The sequence below is a fragment of the Phocoena phocoena genome, chromosome 3, assembly GCF_963924675.1.
Source record: "Phocoena phocoena chromosome 3, mPhoPho1.1, whole genome shotgun sequence".
Classification (NCBI taxonomy): domain Eukaryota; kingdom Metazoa; phylum Chordata; class Mammalia; order Artiodactyla; family Phocoenidae; genus Phocoena; species Phocoena phocoena.
The window spans coordinates 148255555-148282370 of record NC_089221.1 but is presented as its reverse complement, the minus strand read 5'-3'; the positions used below and the strand labels follow the sequence as shown (position 1 = coordinate 148282370).

The window sequence follows — 26816 nt, the reverse complement described above, 5'->3', positions numbered from 1 at the left end:
TTCTTTCTGGTTAGCAGTTGCTTTGTCCTGTTTAAGAAAGCTTTAGCTATTCCAAGGTCATGAAGATGTTCTGTGGTTTCTTCTAAAAGCTTACCTTTTACATTTAGATCTGCAGTCTATCTAGAATAGATTTTCTTCCCCCTTGGTGAGAGAGTGGGGCTCAAAATATAAGGATGTCCGGTTGATACGATCTTTTATTGAAAAGAGCATTTTTTCTCCACTGCACTGAAGTGTTGCCTTAGTGTTCAGTCAAGTGAACTCATATGTGTGAATCTGAGTTTGGATGCTGTTCTGTTGATCAATGTGTCTACTTTTATTCCTATATAACACTCTCTTTGTTACAATAGCTATATTTTAGATCTTGATATTTCGTAGTGTAAATTCTCTTACTTAGTTCTTCCAGATTGCCTTCAGTCTGTATATTTCCATATGAATTTTAAAATCAGCTCATTTTGCTGGGGGCTGGGATGGGGTGGGTGGGGTGGTGGTAAAGCCTGCTGGAGTTTTGATTGGTATCGTGTTAAATTCATCATCTCTTACTCTTTTAAGTTTTTGGTGGTTTTGGTTTTCTTTCCCCAGTTTTCATTAAATGATATAATCTCTAAAGTGTACTTAATAAGTGGTAGCTACTGTTATTATAAATATTCAATATAATTCATTGCTTTACAATTTCTTGGGTAGATTTCATGTTTGAAATCTTTGCTGAGTCTGTTAAGTTACCCTTGAACACAGTAATATGAGAAATGATTGTGATGTGGGATGGTATTTCTCTAGCTTTGCCTGACATCACTGATAGATGCTTTCATGTTTCTTTTAAAATGATTTATAGTAGAAGCAAAAGAGTAAAAATGTTTTTCTGGTGTATTATTTTCCCCCCCCTGAGCAATGTTATGTTGTAGGTACTTTGCACATGTTATTTCTATTCCTGCAACATAGGCAATATTATCCCTGTCCTATAAAAGAGGAAACCGAATCTGAGAGAGAAGTCAGGTGACTTACCGGAAGTCACAGTTTGTAATTGGCAGAGCCTGGGATTTGCACTGGGGACTCCTGGCTCTGAAGGCCTGCTCTTTACACTTCAGCAGACTGACGCCTTCCGCCATTCTTCACAACTCAGGATCTCTTGGCCATTCTTCTGTTACCACTTCTAAAGCACCTTCTTTTTCTGGCTTCCTTTAGTGCATATGAAACATTTTACAAGTTTTACTTTAAAGTTCTCTCCAAAGTGTTAAGCCCTAGGAAGCATTTAAGTGCACATGCTGCCACTTCTTGTCTGCTTTCTTAGGGAGACCCCAGCAGACTTGTGTCTGTGCTTCTTTTGGACCTTTTTAAACAGTCAAATAATTAATGAGATGTTCTTCTTTTACCTAGGTAAATGAATACTTTGGAGGTGATAAGGGTGACTGCCTTTCTGAAAATAGATTTTATTTCTTGCTACTTTCTGTGAGGACCAGAAATGGTGTTGCATGTTTTTCTTCCCCTACATTTTGAATCCTTGCTCATTGTAGACAGTTTGGAAAATATGGAAAAGGAGTAAGCAGAAACAAAATTACAGTTTTGGCCTTTACAGTTAACAGGAAGATTGTAATAACTATAGATAATATTATTAGTAGATATTTATTATACTTCTCTACTTAAGTAGTATGTCAGGAATTATTCTAAATGCTAAGAATACAGAATGTGGGCTTCCCTGGTGGCGCAGTGGTTGAGAATCTGCCTGCCAATGGAGGGGACATGGGTTCGAGCCCTGGTCTGGGAAGATCCCACATGCCGCGGAGCAGCTGGGCCCGTGAGCCACAACTACTGAGCCTGCGCGTCTGGAGCCTGTGCTCCGTAACAAGAGAGGCCGTGATAGTGAGAGGCCCGTGCACCGCGATGAAGAGTGGCCCCCACTTGCCACAACTAGAGAAAGCCCTCGCACAGAAACAAAGACCCAACACAGCCAAAATAAATAAATAAATAAAATTAAAAAGAATACAGAATGAATAAAACAGTCAAACACCTCTGTCCTGTGGAGGTTAAATTTGACTAAAGGAGCCCATATTAAGTGCCAGGATTATCTTTTTAAATTTTCTGTCAGGGAGGCCCTGTTTTCACTTTAGTTTTATGGATCAGGAAACAGGCATAGAGAGGTCAGATGACACCAGCAGCATCTGACTCTGCTGGAAGTTTCAGTGACTAGCTTCTCTTTCTTTAAACTAAAGCATATATATCTGGGGTCTTAATGTAGATCTTTTACTCTTTTAAATTTCATTTTGAAAAAACCACTGTTCATTGTTATTAAAAAGAGATGTGTCTTTAAGGAAAATTTAGATAGGCTATATAAGGAAAAAGAAAATAAAAATTAGAGATAGTATTGTTAGCATTTTAACACACTTTTTCTAGTTGCTTTTCTAAATAAGTAGATTGATAGATAAATTTTTATTTGTAAAGATGGGGTCATACAGACATATTTTGACTTGCTTTTTTTTCCATTTAATATAGTTTAGACCATTTTTCATGTCACTATTCTTTTTAGATAGTGTTTCACCAGTTTTAGACAGGTGACAGCAGCCTTCGCAGCTTTTGATATATGCATAGCGTTTGTTCTTTTGTTCTACTTCACATATTTTTAAAATCTGCTTTCTTTGAAAACTCAGAAAAGGGAACTATACGTCACTGCAACTTATGCCTCACTGTAAGTTGCCATGAAATAATGGCAACTTACTGAGATAGGTTACTGTAAAAATAAATACCGTTAAAAACAAAACCTATAATGAAATTCTAGCCAGATACTGTTTGTTACAGTAAACTGAACAGGAGACCAGCTCTTTTTGTTAAGAACAGACAGTTGGAGGTATTAGAGAGATATGAAAATATAGTTTGATATAATTAGGAGAACCGAAAGAAAACTGAAAAGGTGGTAAGTTTTGCAGTATGGGATTCATTGTACTCTAATACCTTAACCAGGGGTTTTCAGTGTTTTTACAGTAAGAAATAAAATTTACATCTAGACCTTATATACATGAGTATATGTGTTTATGTGTGTGTAATATATGTGTGTGTATATATGTATTTATGTATGTAATGTATATGTATTATGCTTCAGTAGAAAAGTTTTTTAAAAGAACTTAAATTTTCTCCTGTTGTATCATATACTTAAATGATGTCCGAACCCTCTTGTTAGACATTTACATTGTTTTCTATTTTTCTGTGTTATAAATTGTTGTAGCTACAATTTTGTGTAGGTCTACAATTCCTTAGGATAAATTGCTGTAAGTTAAATTATATCCAGTGTTATGTAGTAATGTTGATAAATATTCTCTGAAAGGTAACAATTTATAATCCTACCAAAGAGCCCAGTTCCTATAAAGTACATAAAAATTAAAGTTACTAATTTGATAGGTGAAAAATTACATCTTTCTTTGTTATGTACATGTTCATTTTTGACAGCCATTTAAATTTCTTGTTTTGCAATATTGGTAGTTACTCTGCTTATTTGCCTATTAAAGTATTAATTCTGGTTTCCTAAGTAATTTATAAGAGATCTTTATATGGTAAGTTATTTACCATATGTCAGAATATTTCCCCCAATGTATTTGTCTTTAAAATTTGATTATGAACATTCCTGAGCTAAAAAAATTTTTTAGCCAAATCTAAATTTTATTTCTGTTTGGTAGCTGCTTTTAGTCATTTTATGGCTTTGGAGTTTTTCACACTTGATTCTTTTTATCCATAGTATATATTGGTATGTGACATGAGGTAGCATTTAACTTTTATTTTTAATCCTCTTTCTTAAATGATCCCTTTCTCCCTTATTTGAAGTTCTAACTTCATCATACACAAATTGTAAGTGTAAATGAATCTGTTTCTCGACTTCCTGTTTTGTTTCATTGGTCTTGCTTTGTTAGTACCACACTAATTATTATAGCTTTTAAGAAAAATTTTAATATCTAATAACATAAGCATTCCCCTCTTTTAAAAAAATAATTGGTGGTGAGGAAAGGAAGAAAAACTCTCCTATATTTATTCTTCCAGATACCTTAGTATAATCTTGTCATGTAATGTTAATAGCAGCCAAATACTTGTTAAAAATTTGAGTGGAACTACAGGTTAGGTAAGTTGGAAGGAAACTTACTACATTGGAAATAGCATGTAGCAGTGATTTCAGTCAAACTCCCAATGGATTTAAAATTTTTTATTACTTTTTAGTTTTATTGTAGAAAGAAAACAGCTAGTTTGTTTCTACATTTTAGTGTTTGTGTGGAGGAGTAGAAGGTTTCTGATTAAGTTGTGCTTACTGGTGGCCGGAGTCATTGTATTAAAAAGTCATGTATGTATAAGATGTATTTATTCATGGCTTTCTTCCTTCTGAGTTGCAAGAGTGGTATGAGAGATAGGGGCTGCTTTTTTGGACAAGCTTGTCTCTTCTTTTTCCAAATGAATGCTTCTGGCTTTCCATTGATCTCATTTCCCAACAACGTGTTGGTAAGATTTAGGTTTAAAGGGGAAGAATTGTAGGCTAGATTAGGGGCCAAGCTGGCATTAACAATAACAACTCAAAGGTGTTTGGTTTGCCTGTGCCAGTCATTGTTCTGTGTATTTACCTTTGGAGTTTATGCAAGTAATAATTGGCAAGCTAAATCTAGACGTTTCTGCTTGGCCTACTCTCAAATGTATAATCTCTTCCTGCTTTCTAACTGTATTTGAGATTTCTTCTGTGGCCTAGGATTCTCTATCAGTTTTTTGTTGTTGTTGTTTTTAACGTTCCGTGGAAAATCTTAAGTGTTGTTTGTTGGTTGGTCTGCTTGATCTGTCGAAGATGAAAAGGTGCTTTAAAAATTTTTTAAATATTTCTAACTTTTTTGTACTTTGTGGAATTTTATTCAGTATATAAAAGCACACATTATCCTCTTTATAGATTTTTGCTTTTTAGAGAGTTTTAAAGCTCTTTATGTTATTCAGTGGTTTGACTTGAATATTGCTCTCCTTGCAATAATGACTTTTGCTTTCCTTTTAATTTGAATTTTCCTGTTATGTCTTGCTTATTGCTTTTAGCCTTTCTGTATGTTTTTTGTTATGCTTATTACCCTTGTGGGCAGGGGAATGCCCGGATTCAATTTTGCTTTTTTTTAAAAAGTGCTGGTTACAGCCCATTAAATTGATTTCATAGGCTACAACCAGCAGTTGGAAAACACCTGAGCTGTATTTTTCTGTATAGAAAGTACATTGATTTCTGAGTAGAACAGACCTAGATCTGATCCAGTTACTTATTTCTCTGGTCCTCAATTTCTTCTGTAAAATTGGAATGTCTACTTACATATTTTTTCTGAAGATTAAAAGACAATGTGTGCCTACTGTGTAGCACAGGGAACTCTATTCAATATCCTGTGATAAATCATAATGGAAAAGAATATGAAAAAGAATGCATATATATATAACTGAATCACTTTGCTGTACAGCAGAAATTAACACAACATTGTAAGTCAACTGTACTTCAATAAAATAAATTTTTTAAATGTTAAGAAAAAGACAATATGTGAAACAAGCCTAGTACAGAGACTAAAGTTATCTAATAACATTTTGCACAATGTATCTGTTATCCTTAATTTCTTTTTTTTTTTTTTCTTTTTGCGGTACGCGGGCCTCTCACCGTTGTGGCCTCTCCCGCGTCCCCTGCATCGGCAGGCGGACTCTCAACCACTGCGCCACCAGGGAAGCCCTATCCTTAATTTCTTAAATCCAAACATTTAAAAACGCAAGAGAAAAGGGCAAAATGCCCGCATGTTTTCTAGATCCTTTGTAAGGTTTTTGTTTTTGCTTCCTCTCAGGAGTAAAGATGTTTTTCATATGAAAACCTTACATTGTATAAGCATTTCTCATCATGAAAGCCAAAATGCAGAATTTGTAGGATTTTTAAAGTAGGAAATTGATTCCTCTTACATAACTCTTAAAGTAGGGAATTTTCCAAGTGAAATATATTCTGTGTTAGTTGGTGGCACCTACTGGCAAAGATATATCACTGCTTAGAGCCTGCTGTGCTTTTATACAAACTAACCCCATATAACAGACTGGGAAAGATGATGGGAAATAGGAGAGGAATATATTGTGTTTACCAAAGTGGGCATTTCCTTGGCCCTCCCTGCCCACCGCCCCCCCGCAAAGTATTTGTCCATTGAATTGGGAGGAGGAAGGAATCATGCCATGCTATTGCCCTAGTCCTGTGTTTGCCAGTATGTGCTGAGCTCTTATTAAGAGAGTGTGAAAGGGGGGTGGCCATATCCAACAAACTTGGGAAAGCTAGGTTAAACTAACCTAGCCTGATTTTTAAATTATGAGATGTTACAGAGCCTTTAGTATCTTAATGAAGTATATCATAACCTCTGGGAGTGGAGTTGGGGGAACACTCATGCAGTGCACCACATTTGTCAAACTCAGACCTCAGAACCCTTTTTTCTCTGAACATCTCTTGTGTTACCTGGAATACTCTTTGGAACTTATCCTCTGATCAGTGTAGCTTGAGAGCATCATTTTCCCTTCGGCATCTTCTCCTGAAGGCTTTATAAGAGAAGGAACAGGCATTAGATTCTCAGGGTATTTGGTAGTTCTGAAATATCACATATTGGGATGGAGTCTGTCATGACGGTATCAGTGCAATTTCCTTAGGATGGTGATACTACATGGGCCACATCATTTTGCCATAGCAGTGATTTTAAAACAGACACATACATAAAAATTACCTGGAGAACTTTAAATTAAAGCAAAAGAAAACACGTATACCTAGGCTCCATCCACCCTGGCCACCTATTTGGTCAAAGACATGCTTAGCTATTTTATTACATTTGGGACACCTTTGAGATCTAATGAAAGCTCTGGATCTTCTCTCTGGAGGACTGTATACACACTAACTTTTGTATATGACTTCATGATATTTATCACCCTCATTCACACCCCCAAGCCCATAGATCTCTAGTAAAGAGCTCCTTATATCAAGTTTCCCTGGATAGGCATTGAATGGCAAGCAGGATTTACCCCAGAATTGAGATAACTATGTACTCTATGAATTACTTGACCATGGTACGGTCAGGCTATATTTGAAGAAATCACGTACTGTCACAGGGGTTAAAGGAAAAGAAGCCTGAAGAGAAAGAAAGGCCAGGTCTGAGATGGTGGTGATTTTTAGTATATTTTCCTAAGGAAGCAAGTTTAGGAGCTCACACCCCTAGAGCCGTGACTCTCAAGTGGAGGGGGCAGTTTTGTTGCCCCGAGCCCCCAATCCCCACCCCTGACATTTGGCAATCTGGAGACATTTTTGGTTATCACAGTTAGGGCCGGGAAGGGGGTTGCTACTGGCAACTAGCAGGGAAAAGCCAGGGATGCTGCCTGACATCCTACATTGTACAGGACAGCCACGCTCCCCCCGCCCCCACACCACGGAATTCATCTGGCCCCAAATGTCACTAGTACTAAGGTTGATCTGCCCTAGAGTCTAGCTGCTGCTTCCTAGATTGTACCTTCCATTGGTAGTAGGAAGGTCTGCGTTTTTTGTTTGTTTGCATGTGATGTAGGTGTAGGATGAAAGAGATGATGATGAGAAGGGTAGGAAGTGATTAAGCCAGGTTGGTATTTCAAAGAACTTTCCTTTCCCAGAAGTGCTGGAGACTTAAAAGATGATCTCACCTCTCAGATTGGCTTACCTCATGGTTTCATCTGAGAGCTTGGATGTAGGAAACCACCTTCCTTTTCTCCTGGAAGGAAGGCTCATTGTTTTTTCTTACCTCTCCCTTGAACTTGTGACCTTTTGTCTATTAAACCTTTAAAGAATAAAAGTTAAAATGACTATTTATTTATTTTTGGCTGCGCTGGGTCTTCGTTGCTGTGTGCAGGCTTTTCTCTAGTTGGGGCGAGCGGGGGCTACTCTTCATTGTGATGCATGGGCTTCTCATTGCAGTGGCTTCTTTTGTTGTGGAGCACGGGGCTCTAGGTGCACGGGCCTTAGTAGTTGTGGACTGTGGGCTTCAGTAGTTGTGGCTCACGGGCTCTAGAGCGCAGGCTCACTAGTTGTGGTGCACGGGCTTAGTTGTACCACGGCATGTGGGATCTTCCCGGACCAGGGCTCAAACCCGTGTCCCCTGCATTGGCAGGTGGGTTCTCAAGCACTGCACCACCAGGGAAGCCCAGTCAAAGTGACTAAAAATAAAAACCTGTGGCTCTTAGAATTTTCGATGCTTGCCACCCATTCTTATCCCCACATAAGATAATGAGGAATAGGAGAGGTATGTATTGTGTTTACCAAAAGTGGGCATTTCCTTTGTCTCTCAGCAGTATTCATGTAGTGAAGTTGGGAGGAGGAAGGAATCGTGCCATGCTACTGCCCTAGTCCACTGTTTGCCAGTGTGCTGAGCTCTTATTGAGAGAGTGTAGAAGGGGGGTGGCCATACCCAACAAATTAGGGATAGCTGTTAAACTAATCTAACCTGATTTTTAAAATTATGAGATGTCAGAGCCTTTAGTATCTTTACGAAGTGCATTGTGGGGTGTGTTTGTGTAGGAAAGGAAGAAGGGCGGCGGGGGAGAGCACACACGTGAGCATGCAGCATTTGTCAAACTTAATTAGACCCCAGGACCCTTTTTCCTCTGAGCATCTCTTGTGTCACCTGGATTACTCTTTGGAAATGATCCTCTGATCAGTGTAGCTCGAGGGCAGCCTTTTCCCTTTGGCATCTTTTCCTGAAGGCTTTATAAGAGAAATTGAAAAAAAAAAAATGTATTCCAGCCCCCACAGGGCTCTATTAAATACAGTTGTACTAAATTGTATGTCTTTATCCACTTTCATCAAGCCTTAAGAGAATAGTTGCTATTTTTATCAGAGGGGTTGTTTCCTTCTCAGCTATGTAAATAAACACCATTTCTCTGTTTTGGAATGAAAGGAAGAATTAAATTTTCTTACTGGAAAGATGGTTGTTTCTTGTGTAGTCCGCAGGAACTTCTGACATTTTTTTGTTTCCTCCCTGAGTGAGGAAAGTATTGAGGTAGGTTACGTCAGAATAGCTCTGGTGGATTCAGACTCCTGTGTTTTAAAACTTTGGAGTTTAAAACGCTTTGCACATATACCTCCTTCACACATTTCCTGGGCTGCCTGGAGACGAGGGAGCGGGAACTTACTTCCCATCTCTCTTCCATTTGGCACGCTCACCTCCGTGTTCCCAGCCATTCTTTCTTCTTGCCACTCTCTCAGAACCCAGGACATTGTGATATGGCAAGGATGCCTTTGTACCTACCAGTCAGATCCAGGTGATATACTGAGTCACTGTTCCCACTTTGTTCATTCCCCTAAGGGAACCTGTCGGCTTTATTAATCCCTAAGTCCTTCAAGATAGCAGTAAAAGGAAAATTTGAGGGAGGAGTACTACTTGTGTTTCCCTATTCTTCATCCCCCCTTTCCCATTCAGGATCATTTATTGCTGCCACCACTTTAGACCTGCTTTGGACACTTGGACACACTTCCTTCCTCTCTGGCTCATGGTTGACTTTAACATATGGAGCCCTGCCCTCCTGCCCCCCTTCCCCATTGCAGACCTCGGTGTTATGCGGCTTATAAGGTTTTATCAAGGAAGCCAGTGGGTTTTCCCTGTTAGGCAACCATCTGGAGTCTTTCTGTCTGAAGTTAGAAAAGCAGGAGAAGATAACACTTGGGGGAAAGTAGTATCTTCAAAGCAGGGCATAAACAGAGTTTTTGAATACCCACTATACACCAAGCACTGTGCTGGTAGTCTCAATCCCCACAACTTTGTGTGGTTTGTATTTGTCCATGGGTAGAACAACTTGCTCAGGATCTCTCCCTCTCCCTCTCCCTCTCCCTCTCCCTCTCCCTCTCCCTCTCCCTCTCCCTCTCCCTCTCCCTCTCCCTCTCCCTCTCCGTCTCCCTCTCCCTCTCCCTCTCCCTCTCCCTCTCCCTCTCCCTCTCCCTCTCCCTCTCCCTCTCCCTCTCCCTCTCCCTCTCCCTCTCCCTCTCCCTCTCCCTCTCCCTCTCCCTCTCCCTCTCCCTCTCCCTCTCCCTCTCCCTCTCCCTCTCCCTCTCCCTCTCCCTCTCCCTCTCCCTCTCCCTCTCCCTCTCCCTCTCCCTCTCCCTCTCCCTCTCCCTCTCCCTCTCCCTCTCCCTCTCCCTCTCCCTCTCCCTCTCCCTCTCCCTCTCCCTCTCCCTCTCCCTCTCCCTCTCCCTCTCCCTCTCCCTCTCCCTCTCCCTCTCCCTCTCCCTCTCCCTCTCCCTCTCCCTCTCCCTCTCCCTCTCCCTCTCCCTCTCCCTCTCCCTCTCCCTCTCCCTCTCCCTCTCCCTCTCTCACACACACACACACACACAAGCGCATACACACACACACACACACAGAGTGAGTGACCAAATCTGGATTCCAACTTCTCTCTTTGGTTTCAAAGCCTTTGGCTTTTCTACTACATCATTCTACATCTCTTTTTTTTTTTTAATTTATTTTATTTTATTCATTTATTTAATTTTTGGCTGCCTTGGGTCTTTGCTGCTGTACGCGGGTTTTTTCTCTAGTTGCTGAGAGCAGGGGCTACTCTTTGTTGCGGTGTGCAGGCTTCTCATTGCGGTGGCTTCTCTAGTTGTGGAGCACAGGCTCTAGGTGCGTGGGCTTCAGTGGTTGTGGCTCGCAGGCTCTAGAGCGCAGGCTCAGTAGTTGCGGCGCGCGGGCTTAGTTGCTCCGCGGCATGTGGGATCTTCCTGGACCAGGGCTCGAACCCGTGTCCCCTGCATTGGCAGGCAGATTCTTAACCACTGTGCCACTAGGGAAGCCCTCATTCTACATCTCTTATCAGAGCCTGCTGTGAGACCTGCAGAGCACTAGTGTCCAGTGGTGATTCTTCTGCCACCACCTACGTTGGGTATTTTCAAATGGAGTGTTTGGAAACACTGTATGTGCCCAAACATTTTACAACTTGACGAACATAAAGGAAAAACAGGGAAAATTTGAGAGGTAGGCTTATTCCCTATAGGCAGTAAACAAGCTCTTGTAAACACTGATAAATAGATCTATAGGATCTTTTCGACTAATACTACAGGACAAATGTTATAGTTTAAATTTTGTACCCCAATCTTGGAATTTTAGGCTTGGGAAGGAATCTTAGAGAGACTGCTATCCATAAATGAGTTGTTATTCCTTTCAGAACACAACTCTCCCACTTCCCCTTCTCATTAAGTTTCCATTTAGCTATTAGGTAGGAGCTTCAAAAGGGAAAATCCAATCATGTATAATCTCCAGTTAATGGGCATCTATTGAGCGACTAGGTCACCAGAAAGAATACACAGTGCCTCTTTGTGCAGTAAACACAAAAATCAAAAGCTAATGCATTCCCAAGGCAAGCCAGATTGTTGCTGGCTAACAGCATCCTCCTCTTAAGGGAAAAGGTTGGGGCACCCACCATGCTTGCTAGGGGAGATTGCAAAGCCATTCCAGAAAAACAAGGCCATCAAGGGAGGAAAGAGAAAGGCAGGGGGGCTTCCAGGGCTTTGTCACTTCTAATTGCTGATGGCTGGGGTGGGCTACTGAGTAGCAGACATTCTAGTAAATGTTTTGTGTAATCATCAGGAACTTAGTGGGTCTCTGGGCCTTCTTTCTTCAGGTTAAAAGAATAACGGGGATGATTGAGGTAGAGCTTCAGCCCCACTCCCATAATTTAGCCTGTTTTCTAAGTACACCCAACCTTCATAAAGACTTTATGCTTACTTTTGTCCAACCACTAACTAATGATTGATCAAAGATGAAAACACCCCTGTTGACCCAAAATGGCATGTGTTAGCCACAAGCCAAACAGCTCTTGGGTTGGTGTTGGTACACTCCAGTTTGGGTTTTCAAAACTATATTTTGGTGTAGTTATTTAGAATTTGCAAAACTTGGCATAATTCAAATAACCTGTTTTTCCCCCCTTAGAACACTTCAGTTATGGAGGATCAAAATGAAGATGAGTCCCCAAAGAAAAATACTCTTTGGCAGGTAGGAATGACGGCGCACAGATAAGATAGCAATTGACTTACTGTAGATAAGATGCTCCCTCAGCTCCTGTCCTCAGTGAAACTAAGAGCCACGTACTTTTGTTTTCTTTTGTGCAGTTCTGCTAGTTTCAGGATCCACCCTGGGACTTCCCTGGCGGTCCAGTGGTTAAGACTTCACCTTCCAATGCAGGGGGTGGGGGTTCGATCCCTGGTTGGGGAACTAAGAGCCCACATGCCTCAGGGCCAAAAAACCAAGACATAAAACAGAAGCAATATTGTAACTAATTCAATGAAGACTTTTAAAATGGTCCACATAAGAAAAAAAAAAAAAAGAATTCACCCTAATTTATCTTCTGTTCCTTAGGGAAGTGTCATTATGAATAGTAAAGAATTTAGGAATTTTCACCAAGATTCTGAAGTTGGCTGCAGCCCAAAATATTCCATCTCTGGGGCCACTGTCTAAGCCAAAGATGGACAGTGGTGGTGTCCTTTGTCACCAGAAAGGCACCATGCCGCATACCAGTGTATGCACTGACCTTTTCTCCCAACCGTCACCCTTCTCCCCCATTTCCTATTTGTTTGCCTTTTCCTTTTAAATTCAGTTTCCTTCTCTCCTACCTCTATTTTAGTTTTCCAGTTTTCCTTCCAATCCCCCAGTTTTTTTGTAAGGCGCGGGATGGAGAGCATATAAAGTTTCATGATTTCGTGTTTTCATCGACCATTATGGTACACATAATTTTTCCCTTCATGAAGATACAAATAAAGGCAAAACAAATCTAAATCTGAAGAGAATAATGATAAAAAAAAGTTCTCTGGGTTCACTTGATTTGAATCAAAGGAGTTAGCAAGAATAAAGTGTCCCCAACAAATTTATGATGAAAAGAAACAAAGCAGTGCAATTCCAGGAAGATCTTTCTAGGCCAAGCGGGTGGTTAGAAATAGAAATGGAAAATGTGCTGTAGAATTGGGCACATACTGTTATTTTAGGGGGAACTGTGTGCAGACTGACTGCTGTTCCCTCCACGTCTGGTATTTTGCAACAGGATTCTCTTAATTTACTATTGATTTTCAATTCACAGTGGTTCTTAACACTTTAGCTTTCAGTTTGTTTTTTTTTTTCATCTGCCTTTCAGTCAACTAGTTAATGGTATACCGATGCTCTAAGGAGGCTAGATGGTTAGGAAAGGAACCCTTCTGTAAATGAAATAATAACCCTTTTGCTTATCAAGTGAGATAATGGGTGTGAAAGTATTTTATAAACAATAAAGCAGTACACAAATGCAAGTTGTTACCATAATTATATTTAACCTGTTACAAAAGCAATTATTTTGGCAAGTATTATGAAAAAAATATAGAAAGAAAAGGGGAAGGAAAAAATATGTAGCTTTCTCTCTCAAGATTAGGCACTTTTAACATTTTCATTTATATTCTTTACTTTTTCTTGGCGTGTTTCCCTTCACACAGATTATTGTGATCATATGCTATATAAAATTCTTTTGTCCCTAATACTATTTCATAAACATGTTCTCTTGTTATTAAAATCTTACTTTATAAACCTAATTCTAATGGCTGCATTGTAGTACTTTGTGTAGATGTATTATATAATTCACTTTAACCAGTTGCCTGTAACTGGGTAGTTTTTTCTGAATTTTATTATAACATTATGGTAAACATCCTTATGCTTAGAAGTAGCAAAGGTGCTCCTTATGCTAGCTGATATTCACCACAGCAAAGAATGTTTACTTCGTCTGACTGTTCTTAATGCTGATGTTTTGGTTCTGTTTGATATGAATGTTTTACTACAAGCAACATCAAAAATCTCTGTTCAATGCTGCCCCCTGGTGGTGCCCGGTGTCAGTGAGCTCTCCCTCACCCAAATTATAAGGGAAAAAAACGTTCTCAGACAAGGAAGCGGTAAGATAAGTGAGGTGGGAGATTAATGCCTTCCAGGTTTATACCTCTAAATGTCGACATAAGAACTCACTTCAGATATGAAGGATTTTTAAGATTTTACCAAGGAAGGCCAAAGACTCCTTTGGATATTTACAAAGGATGTCTTCTTTCTGGGATGGGTTCAGTTCAATTTAAGTTAGGGGATATACTGATAAAAAAAAGGTCTTCATTCTTCCCATGTAAGACTTCTGAAATAAGCTCCTAATGGAATTAATGAATGTTTGTGATGCAACTCTTCAGTTTTCAAAATTCTCTTATATGTTATTCCTGCTAGTGTTACACATGAAGGGGCATTCAGAATAGTGATGGACAGATGACTTGGCAAATGTTTGACGAAAGTATTGAGGTTCTTTTGTTTGTAAACAGGGAAATTACTGAGCCTCATAATATCAGTAGCAGTTGTGGTTCAGTCTAGGGATTTAGATTTTTTTGGATATTGTTGTCCAGATGCAGTGCATGTAGTTTCAGTGTTTTCGTTTGTTTGTTTGTTTGTTTGTTTTGTTTTTTTGGCTGTGTTGGGTCTTCGTTGCTGTGCGCGGGCTTTCTCTAGTTGTGGTCAGCGGGGGCTACTCTTTGTTGCGGTGTGCAGGCTTCTCATTGCGGTGGCTTCTCCTGTTGCGGAGCACAGGCTCTAGGCGTGTGAGCTCAGTAGTTGTGGCTTACAGACTCTAGAGCGCAGGCTCAGTAGTTGTGGCACACGGGCTTAGTTGCTCCGTGGCATGTGAGATCTTCCCGGACCAGGGCTCGAACCCGTGTCCCCTGCATTGGCAGGCGGATTCTCCACCACTGTGCCACCAGGGAAGCCCTAGTTTCAGTTTTTAAAAAGTATACTGATTTTATGCAAGGACCGTGTCAATTTGATGAGAGATGCAACTATTGGTATAGGAGTCTGTGGGATATCTGTAAACCAACTAAATAAGACGAGGAGCTTTTCAGGTATATGTGGTTTACCTTGGGTCACTTTCTGAGTAGGTGATTGAAAGAGAGAGTGAAAGTCTGTAAACTATTTTGTCAGCAGTTAGCAGCCCTGGAAATAATACGGAGGAGATTGAAACTGTTAGGTAAAATGAAGCTTTTTAGATTGAATTACTCTCTGATTTCTCTGTCACATAGACCAGTAGTTTTCAGAGTGAGGTCCCTGAAGTGCAGTCTCTAGACCAGCAGCATCAGCATCACTTGGGGACTTGTTGGAAGTGCTCAGGCTGTACTCCAGACCTGGAGGATCAGAACCTCCGCGGTGGGCTGCGGCAGTCTGTGTGTTAACAAGCTCTTTTGTTATTCTGATGCATACACAAGTGTGAGAACTATTTGCATAGATGAATATAGCTTTACCTTCCAACTTTGAGGAAGGAAAACAAACCATCAATAATCAATCAGTTGCCACTTTGCCAAGTTGAACAGTTTTTCTAAGATGGTCTTCTCCAACCTTAGTTAACTGATAACAGCACGATTTTGGAGTAAGCATTGGCGAATGATGATTTAAGACACCATTTAGCTTTAGATAGAACTCTAACTTTATCATTACTTTAGTGACTAATTCGAGTACATGGGCCCTGAATGCTTTTTTAATTATTTCCTGAATTAATTAATAAAGGAATGAGTTTGGCTTTAGGGTAAAACTGGCATTTTAAGAATAAATACACAGGGCAAAAAAATGTTTCTGATGATATGCTCTTAAGATTTATTTTCCTTGTCAAACTAATTACTTTTTTGTTTCTCTAAAATAGATAAGTAATGGAACATCATCAGTGATCGTCTCCAGAAAGAGGCCATCAGAAGGAAACTATCAAAAAGAAAAAGACTTGTGTATTAAATATTTTGACCAGTGGTCTGAATCAGATCAAGTGGAATTTGTGGAACACCTTATTTCACGAATGTGTCATTACCAGCATGGACATATTAACTCTTACCTGAAGCCCATGTTGCAGCGGGACTTTATTACCGCTTTACCAGGTAACCGTGCTTGTCTTTTAAAAAGCTGAGAAGTGGAAGAATGCCCAGCCCAAGAGCCTAGACGGAGCCGAGTAGGTGTTTGAAATGAGTGAATGAGTACAGCGTGAGACAGCATTTCTTTGGGACACATACTGTACTTTAATATGTGGTACTTGAAGAGGAGTTATAATTTAGCATCTATCTAGGAACTGTAGGCAGTTTCTGTGATTACTAGTGTTGATCATTGGTCAATACTATTGCTACAGTAGTGAATTAATTAACTTTTTATTTTGATGTGGTGTCTATAGAATCTGCATTTTGCCTTTATAAGTATTTTTTTTTAATATGGGACAATTTTTCCTGCAGTGTTTGGGAAGTGTCCCCAAATTTAAGATGTTCATTTATATCTGAAGTGACACTTAGGGAATGGCAGAAAAGTATTGGGGAAATTGATAGCATGTCTTACTACATTTCTTAAAACTTATTTCTGCATCCTCTCCCTCACTATCCTACTCCTGCATGAGTGTGTTCTTTCTCTCCCTTTTCTCTTTCTCTCTCTCTCCCTCCTCACCCCCCCAGTTAAGTTTACTTTGGTTTAAAAGAAAAAAGAGACTACTTTTACAACAGTTTTAGGTTCACAGCAAAATTGGGCAGAAAGTACAGTTTCCATATCCTCCCCCACACCCGCAACAGCCCCCAGCACAGCCTCCCTGCTATCAACATCCTACACTACAGTGGTACATTTGTTACAATACATGAACCTACACTGACACATCACTATCACTCAAAGTACATACTTCAAGGTTCACTCTTGGTGGTGTACATTCTGTGGCTTTTGACAAATATATAGTGACATGTATCTACCATTATAGTGTCACACAGAACAGTTTCACTGCTCTAAAAACCCGCTGTGCTCTGCCTGTTCATCCCCCTTTGATTTTTTTTTTTAATTAATTTTTGGCTGCGTTGGGTCTTCGTTGCTGCGCGTGGGCTGTCTCTAGTTGCGGTGAGCGGGAGCTACTCTTCATTGCAGTGCACGGGCTTCTCATTGCGGTGGCTTTTCTTGTTGCGGAGCACAGGCTCTAGGCGCGTGGGCTTCAGTAGTTGTGGCACGTGAGCTCAGCAGTTGTGGTTTGCGGGCTCTAGAGCGCAGGCTCAGTAATTATGGCACATGGACTTAGTTTCTCCATGGCATGTGGGATTTTCCCAGACCAGGGATTGAACCTGTGTACCCTGCATTGGCAGGTGGATTCTTAACCACTGCGCCACCAGGGAAGTCCCCCTCTTTGATTTTTGGTCACTCGTTAATTCTTTTCTCTCTGTGTTCTTTTTAAAATTTTTTATTTTAAGTTTGTCTAGGTAAGATAGAGAGATTTCACTCTTGAAGAGAATGTGAGACTGTTGGCCAGAACATTCTCCTCTAACGTGGTCAGGGTAACCTGGAGGTTACAGCTGCTGTGCCAGGGTATGCCTTAGAAATAGCCAGGGATAAACCAGTAGCATTGCCACCAGCCCTGCCCTTTTTGCAGAGCTTCTGGATGGCTCCTCAAAGAGTAGCTTCTCTCTTAGCCTGTCTGTGATTTACAGTGCATCACAACTCCATAGTCTAAGTATTTCCACAGTAGACAGGACCTGGGTTCATGCCTCAGGCCTGAAACCTGGGGCTGCAAAGTGACATGCCAGCCTCTGATTCCTAATCCCTCTTCTAGAACTTGTAAGTTTACTTTCTACAAAGGGAGTGTTTTAAGGATATTTGAGAGTTAGCTTAGAAAATTTTGACCCTACTGTTCTTTTTATGCTGAAATGTAACATTATTTTCCTCATTTCTTGAATTAGTATTTCTAGAAAAGCAAAACATGAACCCTCTTTTTCTAGAACCATAGTATTTAATTGCTGAAAGGGATCTTAGCCGTCACCTAGTGCTGTTTCTCATTGGGTAGATTATGAAGCCAAGGATCAGAGAATTGGGTGAAATGCCTAAGATCATACATCTTGGTTATTGTGATTTTGCAGGTGATGGTGGGAGTTGGTGCAAAAGCTAGTACAAAAGCTGAAATCACTTCCAGTTAAGATTACTCTGGACAGTGCCTTAAACTGGCCTCAAGTATACATGGTTTACACCCCAATTCAGTAACATTTAATTATAAGAGAGAGAGAGTGGGAGAGAAGAGCTATGCTTCTAATTGCATGAGAGAGAGAATTATAGGTGAATTTGAGTAAGATGAGTGCACATGTGCTGCAGCTCCTCTGTGTGTGCGGCCCAGAACTCAGAACCCCCCTCATCCAAGACTTTCTACTGACTCATGCTACATTTCACACCAAGAAGAGACAGGGTAGTTTTGAAAGTTGACAGTTATACTTGTTCCTCTTAAGTGCTTTTAAATAAATGAAGCTGTGCTCCCATTTTTTGAGGCAAATCCATTCTGTTTGCTTTCTGTTGTTTTGGTTTATTTTTATTTTTTCCCTATAATTTGCCTCTCAAACATTTTAGAGCACCAGGGAATTCAACTTATATTTACAGAATATCCACGAGGTGGCACTGTTGTAGTTCTCTTGATTTGCAGAGTATCGTTCAGAGGCAGCCCCTTCTCGGGGAGTGTACAGAATTGGAGAAGAGACAGAACAGATGAACATGTGTTATGTATATAAATATGGTTAGTATAATTGCATACAATTCAGTTTTCATTACAGCGAATTTTAAGGCATTGTCCATATCTCTGTTAAAGTGGAATTTTGTGGTATCGAGTATTACATGAAATGAACGGACCATTGGCTGGGACATGGAAATATTTTTGTTAAAATGCTATTTGTTTTAACAGGATTTGATCTGAACATATATACATATGTCAGTATATATCATACATATGAATCTAATAGCTGGGGACAAGCTGGCCAAGTTGATTGTGTTAGTTAGTGTCTAGTAGACTTGGATTAAATCTGGCATTAGTTCCTTAGCACAGATCTTGCCTTAAGAGCATTAGGGGAGAAACAGGTCCATGTGTTTGTTCATACTTAGATTTAATAATGTGTGGAACAACTTACTAATCATTATCCTGGTTTGGTGTTTAACTTTTACTGTAGATGATCCTTAGTTTGAATTTTTACTTTGTTGAAATTGACAGTCTACTTAAGACTTCTTTTGATTGTGAAAACCATTAATTCTATAAGAACGGTCTGTAGTTTTGACTTTTTAATGCTTACTGTGAATATCGTACCTGTCAGTATAGGGAAAATGGAAAATGTTTGTGGTCTCTGGCTCCTTTGGTTCAGTGGAAAAAGTGATAATTATGATATGCTTTTCTAAAAATCATGGTAAATGTTTAGTCTGCAATGTCAATTTCTGCAGGCTAAGTTTGTGGTTTGTAAGAACTGTTGTTAAAGGGAAAACTTATACCATTTGAAGTAGAGACAGATTGTACTTCAAGAAGGACGATAAGCATTGGTGATCTGTTTGGTGAGGTGTCTAAGCTATTAAGAATTTTAAAAACACTTACCTTCCTGGCCATGGTTTATTCTTTTGTCTCATCCTCAAGTAAGGATGATAAACCATTATGGACTGTGAATGTGACAGAGATTAGATCAGAGGTCTTGGGAGATGTGGAAGAACCAGAGTGTAGGCTTTAGGCTGGATGCAGGGCCAGAGGTCCAGCATGACAGAGTGGAAAGATGATGGGTATTGGATTTGACAGCCCCTCCATTTGAATCCCAGCCCCTGCCCCTGCCCCTAATGGTTATGTGAGCTCACTTTTTGGATCCTCAGTTTCCTTATCTGTGTGGGAATGATCATAATACGTTTTAGGATATTGCGAAGATTAAAGACATTGTATATAATATGCCTAGCATCTGGTGGGTATTCTGAGGATGTCAGTTAAAAAAAAAAAAAAGCCCAGAGAGGCAGGAAGCACCTGCAGTACGATTTATTGCCAGGAAGTTTTAATTATTCACCCACTGATTTCCGAATTGATTCATCCTGACATCATTTGGGTAGATGTGTGCCACTTTGTTGGCATAACAAAATGTTGGACTTTGTGACCTGAGCGTTTGTGTCTGAATCCTTAGGTCAGTATATTCCAAGTTAAAGGCATCCACTGACAGACTTTTGCTCTCAGGAAAGAAAGTTTCTAACTTCAGATTTTACAACTAGATCTGTGACTAGGGAGGGGGAAGGGACAGCAGGGGTGGGTGGGGAAGGAAATTTCTTTGCAGCTGCTCTTTGAAATGTGTTTCTAAAATAATAAAAGTTTCTGTAATTGTATGATCTAAGCAGCTGTCTTAAAACTGGCTATAGTCAAGGGCATTGAACTGACATTACACATTTGAGTTTCATTTTGGTACAATGTTATTTACATATTGAGCTTTGAAAATTTTGCCTTTTAATTGTTTTAATTTATTATTGAAAAATTTCCAGACCTTCATCTGGTGCCTGTAATTAGCAACAGCAGCACTTCTTCAGCACTGTGTGTGCAGTATTCTGGAGTCATTTTCTGAGACCATAATGTGTCCTCTTATTGCCTTGGGAGGGTGGGGGGTGGCAGGAGATGGGGGCGTCTCAGCACCATAGAGTAAATGAGAGCCAGACATTGATACTTAAGAAAATGCTTAGCTTTAACACCTCAGAGCACTTTCTAGCTCAGGCAAATGGACCACCTTATTCAGTGACCTCTTTGTTCTGAACAGTCTTGAAACCAGAAAGTTACAGGGTCTACATGGCTCCTGGGGCTAGTTACTCCAAAGTGCCTAAAATAGAGGTTGTGTGATTCCTATTCTTCTTTAAATATTTAAGGGGTATGAGACTTACTCCAAGCTATTAGTGAGGAATTAGCGATTTGCTAGGGGAGGTGTGTCATATTTTCTCTGCAGAAAGTAACAAGGAAGGGGAATACTGCTTAGCTTCCTTGACCAGTGATATCGGGTAAAGCGATTTCTGGAAGAGGGAAGAAGAGAGACTGACATTTATCGAGTACCTGCTCTGTATCTGGCTCCTGAATAGCCTCCTCTTATGAACCTTTCCAACAAGGTTAAGAAGTTCCTTCTCTATAAAATGAGGCTATTTATAGCCTATCTCAGAGGGTTTTATCATGCAGATTATACGAGATGATCCTTCTTAGGCATTTAATATCATTCCTATTTTATGGCAGACTGAGATCCAAAAAGGAAAACTGATTTGCTTCAACCCAGATTGTATGGCTCTATAGCCAGTGCATTTTCCGAGAAACTAAAACATGCTGCCCCCTAGAAGGATGAAGTGAATTAAAGTATTACCAAAAGGAAATAAATCAAATCTCATAGATTTCAATGAGATGTTGCCGAATTGGACCAGTGGCATTTGAAAGAGTAGGAAGTTTGTGTCTAATAATGAGCTTCTTTCTGCAGAATCTCGTTGATAGCCCAGTGGTGGGAGATATTGAGGTGGCGGGAAATCAGTGAGGACTAAAAGGGATCTTATTGCTATGAAGCAGTAGTTCCCAGCATGTCAGAACTGTCTGGTGGTAATTCTTAAGAATGTAGATTTCTGGGCCCCACCATCTAGAGGTTCTGATTCAGTGGATCAGGAGAATATTTAGGAAGCTGTTTCTGCTGCTGTTGCTTCTCAAATCAGTAACCCTAAGTGATATAACCACACAGGCTTCTGAGAACCAGCGCATAGACTACCCAGCCAGGTGGAGGATTTGGATGCAGCTTTCCCAGTTCAAATATAGACCATGGGGATGTGGCAGCCATTGAGGCCTGAAAAGACAGCTATATAATGTGTTCTTGTCTGTTCATTTCCTCTCTCAGCAGAGGATTTGAGAGGGGAGTTGGTTAGGGGTGTGTTTATAACCAATTAGGAGGATTTGGTTAGTGATTAGAATTGACATAAACCTTGGAAAGTGACTGTGTTCTCGTATTAAGTGTAGAAACTAGAAGATAGTTAGGTAAAGTACCCCAGAATTAGAAGAATTCAGAGAAGAGCTAAGTTTATTAGGCCATGGCCAGAGACTGTAAAAGAAAATATGATTAAAGACGGTAGAGAGATTCTGAAATTTAAAGTTCTGATTAATAATTTGCTAATCCTATCAGTGGATAGGCACAAGTAGAATCCCATGTGATTTTCCATGAATTTCCCTGATTTTAAATACACTTGGACAGAAGATGGAAGAAAGGGGCATGGAGATACATAAAAAGGTAGCCTGAACCTTTGAGAATGGTATCAAGAAGGCCAAGCCCCAAATAATGTGAAATTGTCCAAAATGGTTAAGGAATTTGGGAGAGTTAAAAACAAATAAAATAATCAACTGTTTGGAGCAAGAACACGAAGAATGAAGGGACAGTGTACTTGGAATAGATGGTGTAGTGGTAATAGAAAGAAACAGCATATTTTCACTCCTCATTTAACTTATCCTTTTTTCTTTCCCCGCTAAGAAGAATGGTTTTAAAACCAGAAAGGACAGAAAAATTGTAGTCCAAGAAAGATATGAAGCTGTCTTTAACACAGCTCCTATAACAAGTAGACCTAAAAATGTTGTGTGCCGGGATAGTGACAGAACCTAAGTCTGTGACTTTCAGAATTGTGGAACATTGAGAAGTAATTGCAAACCAGTAGGTAGAGCTACTGGGTACAGTTGTGAACATACAGCTTGTACAACTGTGTTTGGTAGTCCTGCATGATAGAACCCAGAGATGATTGATGAGCAGATTTCCTGGTCTTAAGAACGGGAGAACTGGAGAAGGTGTATATGCGAGCTATTGGCTATTGAATTTGATGTTCCATTCTAGCCTAATTCTCAAATGGATTATCAAAAGTTAATTAGCTGTTGAAAAGACTATGTAGGGTTGTGTAATCCTAGAAAGGTATAGTATACAGAATGTTAAAAGCTATTATCTCTGAGAGGTGGGGTTTCGGGATTTAAAGGTATTTGCTTATATGCATTTTATAGTTTTTCTATAATGAACATGGGTTATATATGTTTAAAAGTGACACAAAGCAGCTAGTGCCAACTTGTAAACAAAAAATTGCAATACCAACTTTATGTAGTAAGCACCAGCAAGGGAACATGGAGAGTAACCATACCAAATTCACTTGATTTCCTTTTTGGATAAAGTTATGAGACTAGCAAGTCAGAAACATGGTATAAATAAAGGTGGTAGTGTCTCCATGGGGCAGAGTTTCTCCAAATATCCTTGAGGGCTGAATAGAGAGATATGGGCTGGATAATAGTAGTATAAAATCCAGATGATTTAGAACTGGTGGCTCAGTGTTGGTACCTTGTGAGTATTTAATGAATGGGTGTATGATAGCTTGAAGGGAAATATAGAATCACGGGTGCTGTCCTTGGTTCTGACCCATTTAACATGTTTGCCAGCAACTTGGGGTAAAGAGTTACTGCATTTGCCCACCATGCAGATCTGGTGTGGAATATCCACTTTTCTGTATGACAGAATCAGAATTGTAGAGACTGACATGGAAGGGTCAGATAAAGATTTGAAGGTGAATTGTAGAGAGGATAACTGTAGACTTCCGTGTGAGCTGCCCTCCCCTTCTAAACTACCCATACAAATACAGAAATTAAGGGGAGTTGTTTTAATAGATGTTTTGGGGAGAAGGGCCTAAGATTTTAATTCGGCTTACTACCATCTTAGGAGTCTACTGTGATATGACTGTTAGATGAAGGCAGTATAATCTTTGATGGCCTTAACTCTTAATATAATAACATGTGCAAGAAAAGATAGTGGTCCCAGTGTAGTTAGTCTTCATTATCAGATCATAACTTGGGTATTAGACCTACTATAGAGTAGAACTAGTATATAAAGGGCCTGTAAACCATAATCAACAGTGTAAATAGTCATTCTTAGAGTTGGAAAAAACCTTAGTTTGTAAAGCATTTTTTATGCATCATCTCATTGTGATATTTTCAAAATAAGGCAGAGATTATTATCCCTGTTTTATACAGATGAGGAAATGGAGGTTCTGAAAGTTTAACGATTTACCTATACCCTGCCAAGTTAGTATGACTATACCCCTTCTATTTATCTTGAAAAAGAGAACAAATATTAACCCCGAATGGTGCTTTGTTGTCTTTAAAATCTTCCTGTAGAACTTTTTTGATTCATACAAGTAGTGTGAGAAAGGACAGTTGTTAACTGGCCATTACCATGTTATTTGGTAAAAAACCAAGGGGCAGGGATGTTTCAGTATTGTTTAAGTATTTGTTTCATGTCATAGAAGTTCTAGGTGGTGAACCCAGAATTGAAATTGGAATTTTCCGACTGTGTGTTTAGTTTTCCCACCCCAACACAGAGGAGGCCTGGGGATGAGCTTTATTTCTTGTAGTTGCAGAGGACATGCCCAAAACCACAGGATGGGCCTGTACAGGTGGCAACAGCATTGACCATAGTGATCTTCTTACCTTTGTGAATGTCAGGCAAAGGCTGAATCTTGGTTGTCTTTGAGAGGATACTTGCATTGTGTAGGATAAACGACTTAAGGTTCTAGAATTTTTAGGCATGTGGTTCATGGTTTTGAGGATTTTACCTCCATAAGGAGATGGAGAAATGATTGACAAAAATACATCTTAGTGCACCTGACTTAATTCTTGGATTGTCGTTTAACTTTTCATAAACTTTTCAGATAAGTCAGTGTTTCTCACCTTTTTGTCTCCTTAGCCCCAAGGGATTCACATAGGTCATGTATCAATAGAATGATTTGTTACGAGAAACAGCAAATCAGAGGGGAAAGAACGCAGACTTTGGAGCAAGAGATCAGAGTCCAGTCTTGGCTTCACTACCCTATAATTGTAAAACCTTGAATCCTTTTACCTCTTTCTGCCTCATCTGTAAAATTTGGGGTGTCGTTACCCCATAGAGTTATGTAAAAGAAATCATTTATTATAATGTCTGACAAATATAGAGCTGTCCAGGGTTGGGTTTTACAGACAGGAACTGGTGCCATCAATTGTTTTATCTTAAAAAATCAGAACCAAAAAGAAGTGTCTGTGTCTATGTACTCATGCACTTGTATATCTGAAGAACTTTTGATGTTACTCAGGTATGTTTCCTGGTTCAGGATTTCTTTATCCCTCTTATCTTTAAGGAAATGGTAACTGGTACATTTCCATCTCCCTTCCTATTCCTTCATTGCCTTTTCTGTTTTGTAGAGCAAGGTTTAGATCACATAGCAGAAAACATTCTTTCCTACCTGGATGCCAGGTCTCTGTGTGCCGCAGAGCTGGTATGTAAGGAATGGCAGCGAGTGATCTCCGAAGGAATGCTTTGGAAGAAGTTGATTGAACGAATGGTGCGCACTGACCCTCTATGGAAGGGACTTTCAGAAAGAAGAGGGTGGTAAGTATTTAGGTTGGTTTTTCCCTTGAAAAAAGTGTATTTGACCTAGGGTCAGTTTGATTACTAAAAAATGCAATTATACTTGCCAAATGTGTTGGCCTATTTTAAACAAGTGGGAAAAGATGAGTAGTCAGGAGTTGGGGGGCGGGGAGTTAAAGCTGTTAAAATAACCCCTTCTGAAATGCATATTTCCTTTATATTTATTAACTGTTAAGATGTATTGTACAGTTTGAGCAATTTGGCTTTTCAAAGCTATGTGTTTATGCCTTTCCTTTCACATTTTCCTTAGGTGATGACACCATTACCAAAAGATAGATAAGAAAAAGGAAAATATGAGAAAGTCAAATAATGCCATTTTGCTATTAAGTATTGATCCTGGTTGAAGATGAAAGGTACAGCAGGCAGGATTTTTCAGAGACAACCTGTCATCTGAAATACAGCTTTATAGCTCTGTACATGTCAGTACCCTGACAGCACAGAGAAAGAGAGTGCCACAGCTAGGACAGATAGGTGGCTGTGTGAGTGATGGTTAGGGCTGTGCTTTCTTTATGGAAAAAAGTTTGTTAATGTACTCAGTTAGCTTTTTCACAAAGCTACATTAACACTTTTTATCGCACTGTAGAATGAAAGGCTAGATTATTGTGTTGGGTATTCAGAAAATAAAAGGTGAGGATCACGCTAAAGACCTGTAAGCTGAAGTAAAGTTGGGCCTGACATGTACATTTAATTGTCAGAAATCCCGCTTTTGAACTATTAAAGCTCAATGCAAGTCAAAAGACTTGAAAGATGCATCTTTGTAAGCACCATGTTTAAATAAAATTCACCCTTTTATGCGCAAAAATGTAACATCTGTTTGTGTTTTTTTGCCAGGGATCAGTACCTGTTTAAAAACAGACCAACAGATGGCCCTCCCAATTCATTTTATAGGTCATTATACCCAAAGATTATCCAGGATATAGAGGTAATTTTATGATTTATCTGTTTTATGGGCTGTTTGTGTCTTGTTCTCAACTTTTTCTTTGTCTTAGTGTTCTTAGTTGTCTAGTTCTAAAATCATAGAACGGTTTTTTTTTTTAAGTTGAAGTCTTAGAGCAAATATGTCACAATGTGTAATCTGCAGCTATCCTTCGGAGTAGATAGTGCCTTTTTGTAAAAAATCATCTAACTTTTCTAAAACATGAAATGCTTCTGCAAGACTACCAGTTAATTAAAACCTTAATCCAAAATTAACTTTTTGTTTTAATTTGATGAAATTTCCGAAATCCAAGGCCCAATTTTTCAGGTAAGCATCGTTTTACATTTTTTGAGCCACCTCTAGAGAACTAGAGAAGGCACAGTCTCAGTTTCCTCTGTAAATTTCCCATGCTTTTTCATTAAAAGGACTCAAATATGATTCTAAGCAATAGTTAAGTGGCTTTTATAGAGCAGGTTATGCTCGTGGACCACTTTGGAGTTGAGTGTAACTTTCCCAGACCAGTAAAACTCTGTGAACTTGATGAGAAACATTGGAGATGTTTGATATTGTTCATGTGTTCTAATTAGTTCAGTTTTATTATTTAGCCCTTTTCCTTGAACCAAGAAAGATAGGCACAGGCATTTCTGATTAACTCTTTCACATGTG

At 39.6% G+C, this 26816-nt stretch overlaps 1 protein-coding gene across 2 annotated transcripts in view; it reads left to right on the top strand.

Annotated features, from left to right (window-relative positions):
• The window catches only part of FBXW11 (F-box and WD repeat domain containing 11), a 123597-nt gene that overhangs the window by 75936 nt on the left and 20845 nt on the right, over nt 1-26816 (top strand). The window contains exons 2-5 of one of the 2 annotated variants that reach the window (XM_065874103.1): nt 11928-11990; nt 15670-15895; nt 25009-25195; nt 26066-26156. In XM_065874103.1, coding sequence (XP_065730175.1) covers nt 11928-11990; nt 15670-15895; nt 25009-25195; nt 26066-26156 — 567 coding nt within the window. The remainder of the gene's footprint in view (nt 1-11927; nt 11991-15669; nt 15896-25008; nt 25196-26065; nt 26157-26816) is intronic. The other variant, XM_065874102.1, reaches the window with a different exon arrangement.